The 14,579-nt window shown below is 42.5% G+C and overlaps 1 protein-coding gene across 17 annotated transcripts in view; it reads right to left on the bottom strand.

The window, feature by feature from the left end:
• Positions 1-14,579, bottom strand: part of NCOR2 (nuclear receptor corepressor 2) — a 429,457-nt gene that overhangs the window by 225,544 nt on the left and 189,334 nt on the right. For all 17 annotated transcript variants that reach the window (XM_075833601.1, XM_075833585.1, XM_075833675.1 and 14 more), the window contains 3 exons: positions 13,556-13,612; positions 13,324-13,376; positions 13,161-13,227 (listed from right to left, as the gene is read on the bottom strand). In XM_075833601.1, coding sequence (XP_075689716.1) covers positions 13,161-13,227; positions 13,324-13,376; positions 13,556-13,612 — 177 coding nt within the window. The remainder of the gene's footprint in view (positions 1-13,160; positions 13,228-13,323; positions 13,377-13,555; positions 13,613-14,579) is intronic.

Genomic DNA, 14,579 nt, shown 5'->3' with positions numbered 1-14,579 from the left:
TCAGTGTGACATGTGTATATGGTGCGTGGCTGCGTGATTTTCACGCAGACGGCATCATTATAACACTCCCGTTTATGGGGATTTTAGGTTTCCCTTCTCTTCTTTACCAACTGTAGCGCGAATCACAAACGTCACCTGGAAGTGCTTCCGTGTGCCGTGCGCGATTTGCATGCACCCATTGACTTCAATGGGTGCGTGCTGCGCGAAACACGGACAAGTACAGGACATGTCGAGAGTTTTACGCAGCGCACATACACTGCGTGAAAATCACTGACAGTCTGAACGGCCCCATTCACTAACAAAGGTCTGTGCGACGTTCGTATGAATAAGGCCTTACTCTCTATATATAACACTTGCACGCTCATGTCACCTGCACCTAAAAACATCTCCAGAATCTTCCCTTTTCTTACAGTGGAAAAAGCCGAAATTCTTAATCGCTCTGATTCATTCTCGTCTTGACTACTGTAACTCATTAATAAATCGGTCTTCCCCTCACTAAACTCTCGCCTCTACAATCTATCCTTAATGCAGCAGCCAGGCTCCTCATTCTGACCAACCGCTACACCAATGCCCCTACCCTGTACCGGTCACTGCACTAGTTGGTTATTTGCTTTAGAATACACTTTAAATAGGCTCTGTCACCAGTTTAATACTTCTCTATCTCCTACCTAATCTAGTAAATGCTGTGATGCCGATAACTACTGTTTTTTTTAAATTCCTGCCCAGCTTTATTTACAGCACAGCGTGATCTCACGAGATCACGCTGTGACACGACTTCCTCCCGCAGGTCCTTCACCGGAGCAACGGGAGAATGACCAGACATCGGCTCCAGCCTTGCCAGGATGATTATACTCAGCAGCAGTCCTGGCACGGCTGGAGACGATGTCTGGTCGTTCTCCTGTCGCTCCGGTGAAGGAACTGTGGGGGAAGTCACGTCACAGCGTGATTTCGCGAGATCACGCTGTGCTGTGAATAAAGCTGGGCATGAATGAAGAGAAGTGCATGACGCTGATTGGTCAGCGTCATACAATTTCTTTACAACGCCCACTTGGTGAAATGAAAAAAAAAATGGCCAGTTGGGCATTTAGAAAAAATTACGATAAATCTAAACATGACCAGAACATTGTCAATAATAAACGTTTAAAAAACAAAACGGTAGTTATCTACAACAAAGCGTTTATTAGATTAGGTAGGATATAGAGAAGTATTAAACAGGTGACAGAGCCTCTTTAAATGTATTACTCTCCCCCAGGGCCGTCATCAGGGCAGTACAGGTGGTACTCCAGTCAGGGACCCGGGCTAAACGGGCCTGCCGCGACCGCTGTAGGCGTACCCATAGGGGTCGCAGTGGCCACAAGTGTGACCGTGCCCCCGTAGCCAGGGGGGGCCCGCGACCCTCTGCACTACGTCTGTTAAAAAAATACTATAGTAACTGGGGCCTATGTAATAGACTACACGGGCCCCTGTTACTATAGTAACAGTATACTTACCCTCCTCGTTCCCAACGCAGCGGAGGTCCCGATGTCTTTGACGTCACAACGTTGTTGCCCGCGCACAATGTCGCGACGCTGGATGGCGTCAGGACCTCCACTGCGCTTGGAGCTGACGAAGAGGGTAAGTATAACGTTACGGTCTGCTGGGGCCCTGTATCTAAGCCTACCATGTGGTAGGCTTAGGTACAGGGCCCACCAGACAGGATTACGCATGGGATATCTTGAGGCAGGCTTAGATACAGGGCCCCAGCAGGCAGGATCACACATGGGCCCTGTATCTAAACCTACCACATGGTAGGCTTAGATACAAGGCCCCAGCAGACATCAATCTTATTGTAAAGGATCTACCAGACACAGCTTCTGTGTCGACGCCCGTGGTTAATCAGTCTGCATCTGCTCCCAGGTCTGATAGAGTGACTCGATCTGCTACCACTCAGGCTGGTAGGCTGAGCAGTGTGAGAACCTATCACAGACTGGCCAGACAGAGCTAGCTCCCGCCCTCTGTCTATTTATACCTTCATTTCCTGCTCTTCCTTTGCCTGTGATTCTGTCTGGTTTCCTGGCTCTGCTGTTCCTGCTAGTACTATTGACCACTGCTTCAAATTGACCCTGGCTTTACTGACTACGCTCCTGCTCTGCGTTTGGTACCTCGTACACTCCTGGTTTGACTCGGCTCGTTCACTACTCTTGTTGCTCACGGTGTTGCCGTGGGCAACTGCCCCATTTCCCTTAGCTTCTATGTACCCTTGTCTGTTTGTCTGTCGTGCACTTATTAAGCGTATGGACCGTCGCCCAGTTGTACGCCGTTGCCTAGGACGGGCCGTGCAAGTAGGCAGGGACTGAGTGGCGGGTAGATTAGGGCTCACTTGTCTGTCTCCCTACCCCGACATTACACTTATACTGTATAAGATTACTGTCTGATGGGCCCTGTATCTAAGCCTACCATGTGGTACGCTTAGATACAGGGCCCAGCAGACCGGATCACAGATGGTGTGATGCTGTCTGGTGGGTCCTGTATCTAAGCCTACCTTGTGGTAGGCTTAGATACAGGGTACAACAGACAGTATCACATATGTGACATGTGATACAAATGTTTTTTTGTTTTTTTTGTGTTGGTGCTTTTTTTTACAGGTTCGGTCGTTGGACTACGTCGGATTCAAGGGCTACTACAATGACTGCTTTTTTTTAAATTTTCAATAAAATGGTTAACGAGCGTTTTTTTTTTTTCCTTATTTCAATAAAATATTTTTTCAATGTCTTTTCTATTTTTTTTAAACTTTATTACTACTGCCTTAGTAATGTCCGCTGGCTGATTGACAGCGTCCATTTCTAAGGAAGGGCTTCGTGTTAGCCGGTACAGATGCGAACACTAACCCCCATTATTACCCCGGTACCCATCGCCACCAGGGGTGCCGGGAAGAGCCTGTTGCAATCCAGTACCCGACCATCTGTAGTGATGGTCGGATCTGGGGCGGCCGCAGGCTGGTACATCAGCATCAGGCTGGGAAAGTCCAAAAAAATTAGGTCTATTCCACCCTGTTAATGCTAGACTGCTGCTGCTGTGTTGTATCTGGCTGGTTATGAAAAATGGGGGACCCCCACGTAATTAAAAAAAAAATATATATATATATATATATATATATATATATATATATATATATTCAAACAGAGAAAGCAGCAGCACTCAATCTCAGTAAGAGAAAACTTACATATGTGAACAGGTGCCAGCAAGCAGTCCAGATCCTAGGACTGTATCAATATTCAGGTGAAAAAAATCTTGCAGCACTCCAACAGGATGAATGAAAAAAAACTGTGATTTATTCAAGCCAACGTACAGAGGTGCGACGTTTCAGTCCAACATTAGGACTTTTTTCACAAGCTAACATTAAGACCTGCATTCATAATGGACGCTGTCAATCAGCCAGCTGCCATTACTAAGGCAGTAGTAATAAAGTTTAAAAGAAATAGAGACATAGAGAAACTATTTTATTGAAATAAAAAAAAAAACACACAATCCTCATTAACCATTTTATTGAAAATAAAAAAAGCCGTCATCAAAGTAGTCCTCTATTCTGAAGTAGTCCAACAACCGAACCTCTAAAAAAACACGAACACACCAAAAAAATTTGTAGCATAGAAAAGCAATTATTATACTTGCCTTTTGAGGGTCCAGCGCTGGAGCTGCAATGTCAGCGAGCTGGGCCCCATATTCAAGCCGATCATATGTGATAAAGTCTTAAGAGTCACTGTATCTAGCCCTATCCCATAGCTATAGGGTCGTAGTGCTATAGATATGCTCTCTCCCTGACGTTTTAAGACCATAGCGACGCTCCTGGGTGCTAGTGCTGTTGTGTTTGTTTGGCATAGCACGCAGGGTAGCCCGCTCTATGAACTATCAAGGCGTCACAAATAGGCTTCTACCTGGCTATACACCTTGTGCCTCATAACGTACACACTAGCCCTCCATGTTTCACACACTTGCACCCCATTATCCATTTATTTCTATTGAGGTACGTCACTCATTATTGCCCCCTATATTTCACTTATAGTATTACACTTGCACACACACTATTCATTTATTATTTCTTACTACACATACCATGCACCACACACACCACTCCCCTCAAGACTAGTGGGAGTGGCTATTATTATTTAAAGCACCTGCTCACTCTCCTTCATCAGCGTTTCTGACCTGGCTGTGTCCATTTGTAAGTATGGCCTTTTTCAGTGTTTTTGTATATGTCCCCTTGTTTTTATCGGTTTTGTCTGTGCATCAGGAACATTCTGTTCCAGTTAAGGAGTTAGGGACTCGCAAGTCTGGGGATCCTTGTCGTGGATTGCGAGCTTGCGTCCTTTTGGCCAAAATGATCACTAATACCCCAGGTATTTTTCATCATTACGTATATTCGCTTCTCTTGGACACAGCCGGGTCTTTGATGCTGGGAGAGCATGGTGTGGTGTTGTTTGGCATAGCAAGCAGGGTAGCCCGCTCTATGAACTATCAAGGCGTCACAAATAGGCTTCTACCTGGCTATACACGTTGTGCCTCATGACGTACACACTATCTCTCCACGTTTCACACACTTGCACCCCATTATCCATTTATTTCTATTAAGGCACTTCACTCATTACTGCCCCCTATATTTCACTTATAGTATTACACTTGCACACACACTATTCACTTATTATTTCTTACTACACATTCCATGCACCACACACACCACTCCCCTCAAGACTAGTGGGAGTGGCTATTATTATTTAAAGCACCTTCTCACTCTCCATCAGCGTTTCTAACCTGGCTGTGTCCATTTGTAGGTATGGCCTTTTTCAGTGTTTTTGGGTGCTAGTGCTGCATCGTTGGGTCACTTAGGTGGGATTATCCCGCATATAATGAATATGGAGGATTCCAGAATTAGTGCGTGCACATCATTAGGAGGACTCCTGGCTGGGCTCGCACTGCACCCGATGAACTGTGATTTTATGAAAACTACACCAAATTGACAAGTGACACATTAATGAAATATGCTGCCCTAGGATAGAGCAGTAAAAACCCGGTGACAGATTCCATTTAAATTAGGTTCAATAGGGCTAGAGCTTTAAAAATAAAAGTAATTGTAATTACTGTTAATAATGTGCCGTTTCCACACCTCCAGTGCCCTTACTTAGTACGGAGGTGACTGGCTGCCACGATCACATGAACACATCACGTCATTGTGTAAGCAAGGTAAGCAGAGATGACTGGGGACAGGCAGGTACCTGCGGTGTGGGAATGGCACAGAATTACTCAAATAAGTACATTACAATTTGATATATTTTCAACCTAAAGTCTTATTAAACTAACTTTAATATCTCCGAAAACCCCTTTGACAACCTTCCCCAGTGGTTGCTGCTTACTATACTTCCCTTTAAAACCTCAAATGGTAAACCCCCAGGGGCCTTGACCAATCTCACTGTATGGGGCCCTGAAATTTCTGATGGAAGCCCTGCTCTCACCCACAAAGCTCTTCAAAGTTATGCTCTCCACAGTCTTACTCCTCCTTACGTCTCCTCCCTAATCTCAGTCTAACACCCTACTCGTGCTCTGTCTGCAGAGGATCTAAGATTAACATCCTCCATAATCCAAACCTTCTACTCAAGATTTTTCCTGTGCTGCACAATTTCTCTTAAATGCGCTACCCTGGGCAATCAGATTAACTCCCTACATCTACAGTTTAAGTGTGCCCTGAAAGCACATCTTTTTAGACAGGCCTATAACATTTCCTAATCTGACTACTTTCCATTACCCCCCCCCCCCCCCCCCCGTCTATTGCATTAGTCCTGAGAACCTGACCCCCTCATTCAACAGCAAGCCTCACACTCCTTGCACCCTAATGTAGTTCCTATCTGTGTGTAAGCCGATACTGGCTGGCTGACTTGCTTATGCTGCTTTATTTATACTAACCTATTTTTGTAAAAGATGGCTAGACCATTGTACAAAACAAGCATTTTTAACTTTGTCACCCCTATTTTCATCATATATTGTAAGCACTTGAAAGCAGGGCCCCACTCCTTGTCTGAATTGTTAATAAGTTTTGTCACTGTAATATCAGATTTCGTCTGTACAAGCACCCTCTGAAATGTAAAGTGCTTCAGAATACAGAATATGTTGGTGGCTTTGTGCTATAAAAATAAAGATGATTATATTATTACCCGTCCCCTGGGGTCATTTACAGCCATACAGGGACGTAAGAATGATCACAAATCCCCCTCCTCTCCATGCATCATGCCAGGACATCCCCCTTTAAGTTGCAAGCACAGTAAATGCAGCTTCCAGTTCAACCTTTTCCAGCTCGTAAACAAAAAAACAAAATCGCGGCTGTAGCCCCGTTCTAGCCAGAGCTAGAGCCTATAGAGTAGCAGCTCTTTCTGCCTGAGCTGTGCTCGGGCTAAACTGTAAGGTCCTTTTCCTGCACCCGAGCATAGCTTTTAGGTGGATAAAGGGGTTGTCTCATGAAGACTACCTCTTTTTAAGCAGAAGCTGGCCCATTGATCTGCTGATCGTTGCAGATACAGCTTCTCTAAAGGGCCTTTTACACTTGCCGATATTCGGCCGATGCAGCGAGCATCGATCAACGAAACATCGATGACATCGTTGATCGTTACTCCGTTCACTCATCCCCATACATTATGTCTGCAGCCCGTGTCCGTTTACACAGGGAGATGTGCTGCCGACAACGATAATATTTAACTTTATTAAAACTATACAACCAGCAGATGATCTCGCTGATCGTTGCCCTTTTTACACAGGGCAATTATCGGCAACGAGCGTTATATGAACACTCGTCTGCACAATAATCGCCCAGTGTAAAACCCCCTTAACTCTGTTACCCCAACTGTAAAATGATGGCCATTTAAATAAACAGATGACCATGTCTTTGTCTGCCAGAGCGGGAGATGTATGACATGCATAACTTGTGAGACAACTCCTTTAAAGGGTACGCGTTGTTTCATTTGACTTTTCAGGATAAGCTACCATGTGTGTGTACTTGAGGGGTAGCACTATTTTTAGCCATTATTTGACTTTGTGAAATTTTTAGCAGTTTTCCCCTTTGCATGGTATATCTGTAGTTTGCATTTCTCTCTGAGCTGGGGGTGGAGACTGGCAGCCATACACAACACACAGTAAAAAGAGGAGAATCTGCTCCATGACCTCCTCTCTCTCACTCAGAAACAGCCCCAGGATCATGCAGGACAGAATAGTTTGACCTGTACTGTTGTGAATAAAGTGCTTTGGCTGTGATAGCAGAACTACACACATAGAAACTCTCTCTGGTCTCCTGCAGTTCCTGCTCGCTCTCCCCCCCCCCCTCTCCTCTCCATAGGCTTCCATAGACATGTATTTTCTGATACATGTGAGCTGCAGTCCGACTCCAGATGGATATAGCTGAATTTGAGTGAAAGTCAGTTTAACAGAGGGAAGGGGAGCAGGAAAGCTGCCAAATAAGAGCAGAAAAAGAGACTTGTTACTCTGATAAGCTATATTAAAAAGTTTCTTATCGCCTGTACTATTCATTTATGTAAAGTTTGTTGAAATGACAGTGTCTAATTAAGTGTATAGGTGAAATTAGATTTATAATAATTACTAAGTAGTACCAACCTTTGTTGTGTCATTTTTTACTTGATGACATATGACTTGGCCTGACTTATCTCAATCAGCATGTGTCAATTATTGTTTTAGTAATTATAGAGTACCCCTGCCAAAATTAGGTAATTGAAAGTCTGTGCTTCCATCAATGTTCTTACAAAATATAAAACTGCTACAGGACTGATGACTTATGTCCCTTTTTCTGAGAAGAATTCCTGTCTTCCAGAAAATCTAGATGATTCGGAGGCCTTGATGCAGCTCAAAAAGTCTGGAGCAACTGGTGATGTCAAATATGAAGTGCAATAGTTCTTGGTGAATTGCAGTAGTGTGCATCTTGGTTCTGGCAATAGCGTTCAGTATTTTTAAGTTTTCCATGAAGTACATTATTATCTTAACAGATCCCATGCTAAATGCTGATTACTAAATGTCAGATAGGCTTGGTGGGAACCAGCAGGTAAATGGGAAAATGTAATAGGTTTATGAGTGGTGTTTCTTTTCTATTAGTGTAGCGCACTGATGGTTAAATGAAAAAGCTTATTAGTATCAGGTTGAGGTGCCGACTGTGCAGAGTTTTGGTGCCAGAGGACAGCTTAATGTTTCAAGGCACAAAGGAGCAGACGCTGATCCAGCAAAATACAAGGTAGAATTAATTAAATGTACAGAAGCGTAACTCTCCCTTCTGACTGTTCACCACGGCCCACTGAGAACATAAAGGCTTTTTTCTTGCCAGCCAGATGTATTCAGAAAAACCGAGTAAAGATGTAATTTTGCTGTACAATTAGAGGAAACGTTTTATATTAAACCAGTTCTCATTCATGTCAGAAAATGCATTTATCTATAATGTCAATATCTGAAAGAGAGTTTAATTTTTGTATTCTTAGGCACATCAGGTGTTCAGCACCTACTGTAACGTTTACTGAACTGAATTGTAGAGCGTTAGGCTGGCAATATATTTTAGATAGCTGTCGGCGGTACAGTCGACAGCTATTCCTTCCGACCTCCTTATAACTTTGCACGCTCAGCCGAGCGTGCATGTGTTTTCAGGGAGAAAGCAGCTTATCTAATAACAAACGAGGATAGGGCGTGTTAAAATTTAACATGCCCGACCCTTCCCTCCCCTGACACTTGCTGTCGGGGGGCGGGGGTGGGGGGGGGGGGGGGGGGGGAGTCGGGATGCCGCCAAACACATTAGACTGTCGGCTGGTCCCTCCGAAATTGCCAAGTTCGGCCAACATCCTCAATCTTTGAGGAAAGATTTTGTCTTTCCTCAAAGAGACACTCGTCGCATTTTTACAAGACCTAAAGGGAGACCGTTCTTGCTTACACATAGGAAGAGTTCTGCTTATTTAGAGACCTAAAGTCTTTTGTGTGGTGATGGTTACTGAAGGATATAGCACGATATATAATATATAATTAATGTCTCCGATGAAAAAAAGGCATTGTTGTCTATAGCAGCCAACCAAGTTCAGCTTGCATTATCTAAACTGCACTAAAAAAATGAATTCTACTTCCAGTCTAAATTAAAAAATAAAATAAAATTCAGGCTGTTTTTGTTCTACTTGTTTAGTCCACCCTAGAACTAAAGTTGGCCATGGAGGGTAGAATTTGCACTTGTTCAGATGAACTTTATAAAATTATGCCCGGTGCTTTAAAATTTGTTACAGACTGGCATTTTTGGCAACCTTTACAATTTTTATTCTCCTTGGATTTCCTGCATTATTGTGAAGTTTTGATGATGATGACATAGGCCGTCCGTAATCATTCATTTTGCTTCATCTGTATGGACTGTTCAGCAGAATGAGCCAAGGAAAATCTCACTGTTATGGACAGCAAAGCCATCAACTATATATCTGCTGAGGTTTTTGTTTGGAAGCCCTTCATATTTTAGGAGAAGTAGAATAGAACAAACTCATAAAGTACTTTGTTAGGTAGATGACAGAGGATAATTATCTCTGGAAACTACCAAATGATTCTCACTATACAAATGATACGGCTGCTGTCAGCGATCGAAGAGGAGGTGAAGGACTGGCGTCGTTCTCCATACACAGCTTGAGCTTTATTGCTTTAATGTTCATATTGTAACATATTTTACTATTATTCTGGCTACACTGACAGAACATTTGTAAATCAATCTGCAAGGGAGTTTACAAGAAAAATAGACCTGTAAAAACAAGTGAATTCCCAGAAGTTGTAAAGGAAGGTGATAGAGGGATGGTGCATGAGAATAAAGTTGCCCATGATTAACTGGTACCCAGGAAAATGCACCTTAACCCCTTCTCGACCACCGGCATCTCCCAGTACAGGCTGCTACTAGCAGCCTTAGTACTGGGGGAAAACATTGGGTCGGATCACAGCATTGATCCGAACCGATTAACCCCTTAAATGCGGCAGTCAATAGCGACCGCCGCATTTAAGTTGTTATAGCAACATCGGCACCCCGCTACGCGATTGCGGGTTGGCGATTGCTATGGCAACCGGAAGCCTAACAAAGGCTTCCGGTCTGCCATCTATGGAAGGCGATTTTGACGGACTAATTACACTAAATTCAGCAAAAAATGTATGGGATCAAAATGCTCACTATACCCCTAGACAAATTCTTTTTAGGGCTGTAGTTTCCCAAATGGGGTCACTTCTGGTGGGGGGGGGGGGGTGTCCACTGTTTTGGTCCCTGAGGGGCTTTGCAAATGCGACATGACACCCGAAAACCAATTGAGTAAACTTGAGCTCCAAAAGCCAAATAGCGCTCCTTCCCTTCTGAGCCCTGCCATGTTTCCAAACTAGGGATGTCACGATACCAGAATTTGGACTTCGATACCGATACTTCGTTTAGTATTGAGATTCGATACCAATTAGATACATTGCCAACAGTAATAAAAAAATAAATAAAGTTCTTCCATTTTCTGATGTGAGGCGCGTGGTGTGATGATGAATTTAACCTCCATGTGCCTCACATTAATAGTAATTAACCCCATCATGTTTCTCAGTCATAATGGGTTAATATGTAAGGTACACGATGGGATTAATTACTATTAATGTGAGGCACATGGAGGTTAAATTCATCACACCTCGTGCCCCACAATAAGTGTAAGAAAGCAGTTTTTATTTTATTTTTTTACAGCGTACACATCATAAACGATGCAAAAAAATTGTTGTGCCGGTTATTGCGGCCGCTCCAATACTGAATGTGTGTATATTTTATGTATTAAGACTTATTTTAATGTTTATTGTATAAAAGGTGTATGTGTATTTTTTTTAAATTTAACATTACTTTATGTTTTTACTTAATTTTTTCAACTTTAATGTACTGGCATATACCTATATTACAGTACATTAGCCTGTGTACTGATAGGTATGTCCTAACAACTGCCTGCGTACTAAAGTATGCCCTAACAACAGGAAATATGGTAGGACAGCCCTGCGGTCCTTCAATGGACCCTGGGCTGCCTGCCCATATATGGTATGTCCCTCAATCACGTCACAGGAATTCTGTGTGACGCGATCCAAGGGGCAACCCCCCTTCTCATTTTCCCCTGAATGCTGCAGTCCGCTGTGATCGCAGCATTCACGGGAATAACGGCGGAGATGAGAGGTTTGTCTGATCTCCGCCAGCAGGGCTGCGGCTGTGTAATAAAGTCATTGCCCCGCTCCTGACAGGAAGTGCGTGCGCGGTCAGCATGAGGAGATGCGGCCGGCGCTGCACTAGTGAGCGGCGGTTCAGGCACTGAAGACAGAACATGGGGGTGTTTTGTAGTGCGCCCTCCATGTTCTGTCTTCGTAAAAAGGAAAGTGAGGCAGCACTACCAAATTAGTGAAAATAATGATCCGTTTATTCCATCCGTGTGCGACGTTTCAGCTCAGTGTTAGCCTTTCTCAAGCATTTGTCCAGTGCTGCTGATATTTGCTTGTTTCATGTTCTGTCTTCAGTGCCGCCGCTCATTAGTGCAGCGCTGGCCGCATCGCATCATCCTGACGGCGCGCACTTGTTATCAGGACTCAGGAGCGGGGCAATGGCTGTATCACACAGCCACAGCCCCGCTCTCATACATTCATGTGTTACAATACTGAGCGGTGCGGCCACACAGCTAAGTATCGAAATACATGAAATAACGGTATTGAACTGTTTGGGGATGCAGAGTATCGAAACAGTATCGAAGTTTCGATGCATCGTGCATCCCTAGTCCAAACAGCCGATTATTACCACATATGGGGTATTGCCGTAATCAGGAGAAATTGCTTTACAAATCTTGGGCGCTTTTTCTTCTTTATTCCTTGTAAAAATGGATAATTTCTAAGTTTTATTGGAAAAAATTTAGATTTTCATATTTACGGACTAATTCCACTAAATTCAGCAAAAAAAACAGTGGGGTTAAAATGCTCACTATAACCCTTGATGAATTCCTTAAGGGGTGTAGTTTGCCAAATGGTGTTTTTTTGGGGGGTGTGTCCACTGTTTTGGCCCCACAAGACCTCTTCAAACCTGACATGGTGCCCAAAATATATTCTAATAAAAAGGAGACCCCAAAATCCACTAGGAGCGCCTTTGCTTCTGAGGCCTGTGCTTCAGTCCAGTACCACACTAGAGCCACCTGTGGGATATTTCTAAAAACTGCAGAATCTGGGCAATAAATATTGAGTTGCAATTCTCTGGTAAAACCTTTTGTGTTACAGAAAAAAATGGATTAAAATGGATTTTCCGACAAAAAAAAGAAATTAGTACATTTCCCCTCTACTTTGCTTTAATACCTGTGAAACACCTAAAGGGTTAAGAAACTTTCTAAATGCTGTATTGAATACTCTGAGGGGTGCCGGTTTCAAAATTGGGTGACTTATGGGGGTTTCTAACATAAGGCCCTCAAATCCACTGCAGAACTGAACTGGTACCTATAAAAATAGGTTTTGGAAATTTTCTTGAAAATGTGAGAAATTGCTGCTAAAGTTCTAAGCCTTGTATCGTCCTAGAAAAATAAAAGGATGTTCAAAAAACGATGCCAACATATAGTAGACATATGGGAAATGTTAATTAGTAACTATTTTGTGTGGTATTACTATCTGTCTTACAAGCAGATACATTTAAATTGAGAAAAATTCAAATTTTTGCAAATTTTCTCTAAAGTTTGGTGATTTTCACAAACAAATACTGAATTTATTGATCAAATTTTTCAACTAACATAAAGTACAATATGTCACGAGAAAACAATCTCAGAATCGCTTGGATAGGTAAAAGTATTCCCAAGTTATTACCACATAAAGTGACACGTCAGATTTGGAAAAAAATGGCTGCGTCCACAAGGCCAAAACAGGCTCAGTCCTGAAGGGGTTAAAGAAAACTCCATTTCGCAACCATAAACGACACCAATAATAAGAAAGTTTACAACTGTAATTTTATCACATTTTTTTTTTATCCGATTTATCATTTACAATGGCAAGAATGACAGCGAGCACGGTTTTTTATATTTTGACTGTAGATTTTATTTAAATATGTTATACCTTGTTAAAATAAAGTATGATGCAGTATAATACACGTTGCAATGGTTACTACTTACCCATTGCTTGCGGGCGTGATTCCTCCTTTTAAAATATAGAATGAGCTTCTTACGCATAGTCTGGTTTCTACAGATGGAGTGGAAATATGGAAGAATTTACATTCCAAATGCTTTTACAAGTTAAAAATACAATTAGGAAATATTGACTGCATGGCGTACTTACATTTTAATATTTTCATGGTATTGCTTGGTGTCTGATGGCTGATTGTACAGTGGCTGCAAAGAAAATCAATATACAATTATCCACTTCAAAACTACCACAACGTCCATGTACCATGGGGACAATGTAAGAGCTGTCAAGCCCCAGTAAGTATATAGATGCCAGTGATGCTGCCCACCTGTGATAAGTTACAGGTGAAAAATTTTAGTTTTGCGGTATCATGAACGTGACGTACCAGTTCCACATGAGGTCCCAGACCTTCCAGAATCCGATGAGCTGCCTCGGCTTTTTTCTGCAATACAAAAAAGTTTTATTTGATTATTCAAGGTTTTCATATGGTGAGCGGATTAATTTACCCACTGGTAATATTCATGCTAAATAGTCTACCCCAAATGCTAAATTGTAGCATGTGAGCCTGAGATATTAAAACATATCTACTCTAAAATAGTGTGTGTTATTTTAGTGCAACAGTATTGAATATCTATCCTATTTTTAACTTATTTTTTTCGGGTGTATACAAATGCAACTTTGCTACATATATTTTATTAGGGCAAAGTGGCACCTACCAGCAAGCAGCCTGTAGTTCTTTTTACTTAAAGTGTACCTTAGCTTTCAGGTGACTTTTTAGAATAAGTTGTCATATGTGCGTACATGAGGGATAACACTGTATCTGACCATTATATATCTTGTATCTATTATATTCTTGTATCTATCTGTAGCAAACCCTCAAACAGTAGCAGCATGGAGGAGATTACACAGCAGAACTTAGACAGTGTATCTCTGAATCCAGCACTGGGGTGAGATATAACACTTACTAGAAGTTGCTAAAGCGTCTCTCTATGTCTTTCTGCCTCTCTCTCACTCTGCTCCCTCCTCCTCCTCCCCTCTCCAAAGACATCTATGGCCAGCATGTAACCTGATTAATGATCTGATACTCCATCTGGTCTGAAGGAGACGGCTATAGCAGTACATTCAGAGTGAGTGAACAGTTAGGAGGGGGAGGAGAAAAGGAGCCTCATAATTGGAGAATGAGGATTTTTTTCTCTAATAAGATATATTACAAAGTTTCTTATATTCACTTTTACTATCTATTTATGCAAAGTTTGTTGAAAAGTTAGTAACCGTTCAATGTTGATGTTGAGAAACCTTATTCCCTGTAATAAATAGTCTACAGAAATGCAAAGTAGACATGGAGGAGCAGAGAGGGGATGGGACAGAGAGGTGAGGGACATCTGATGGGCTTATGCCCGTTACAGACG

This window comes from Rhinoderma darwinii, chromosome 1 (genome assembly GCF_050947455.1).
Source record: "Rhinoderma darwinii isolate aRhiDar2 chromosome 1, aRhiDar2.hap1, whole genome shotgun sequence".
Taxonomy (NCBI): Eukaryota; Metazoa; Chordata; class Amphibia; order Anura; family Rhinodermatidae; genus Rhinoderma; species Rhinoderma darwinii.
This window is presented reverse-complemented; position numbering and strand designations above follow the sequence as displayed.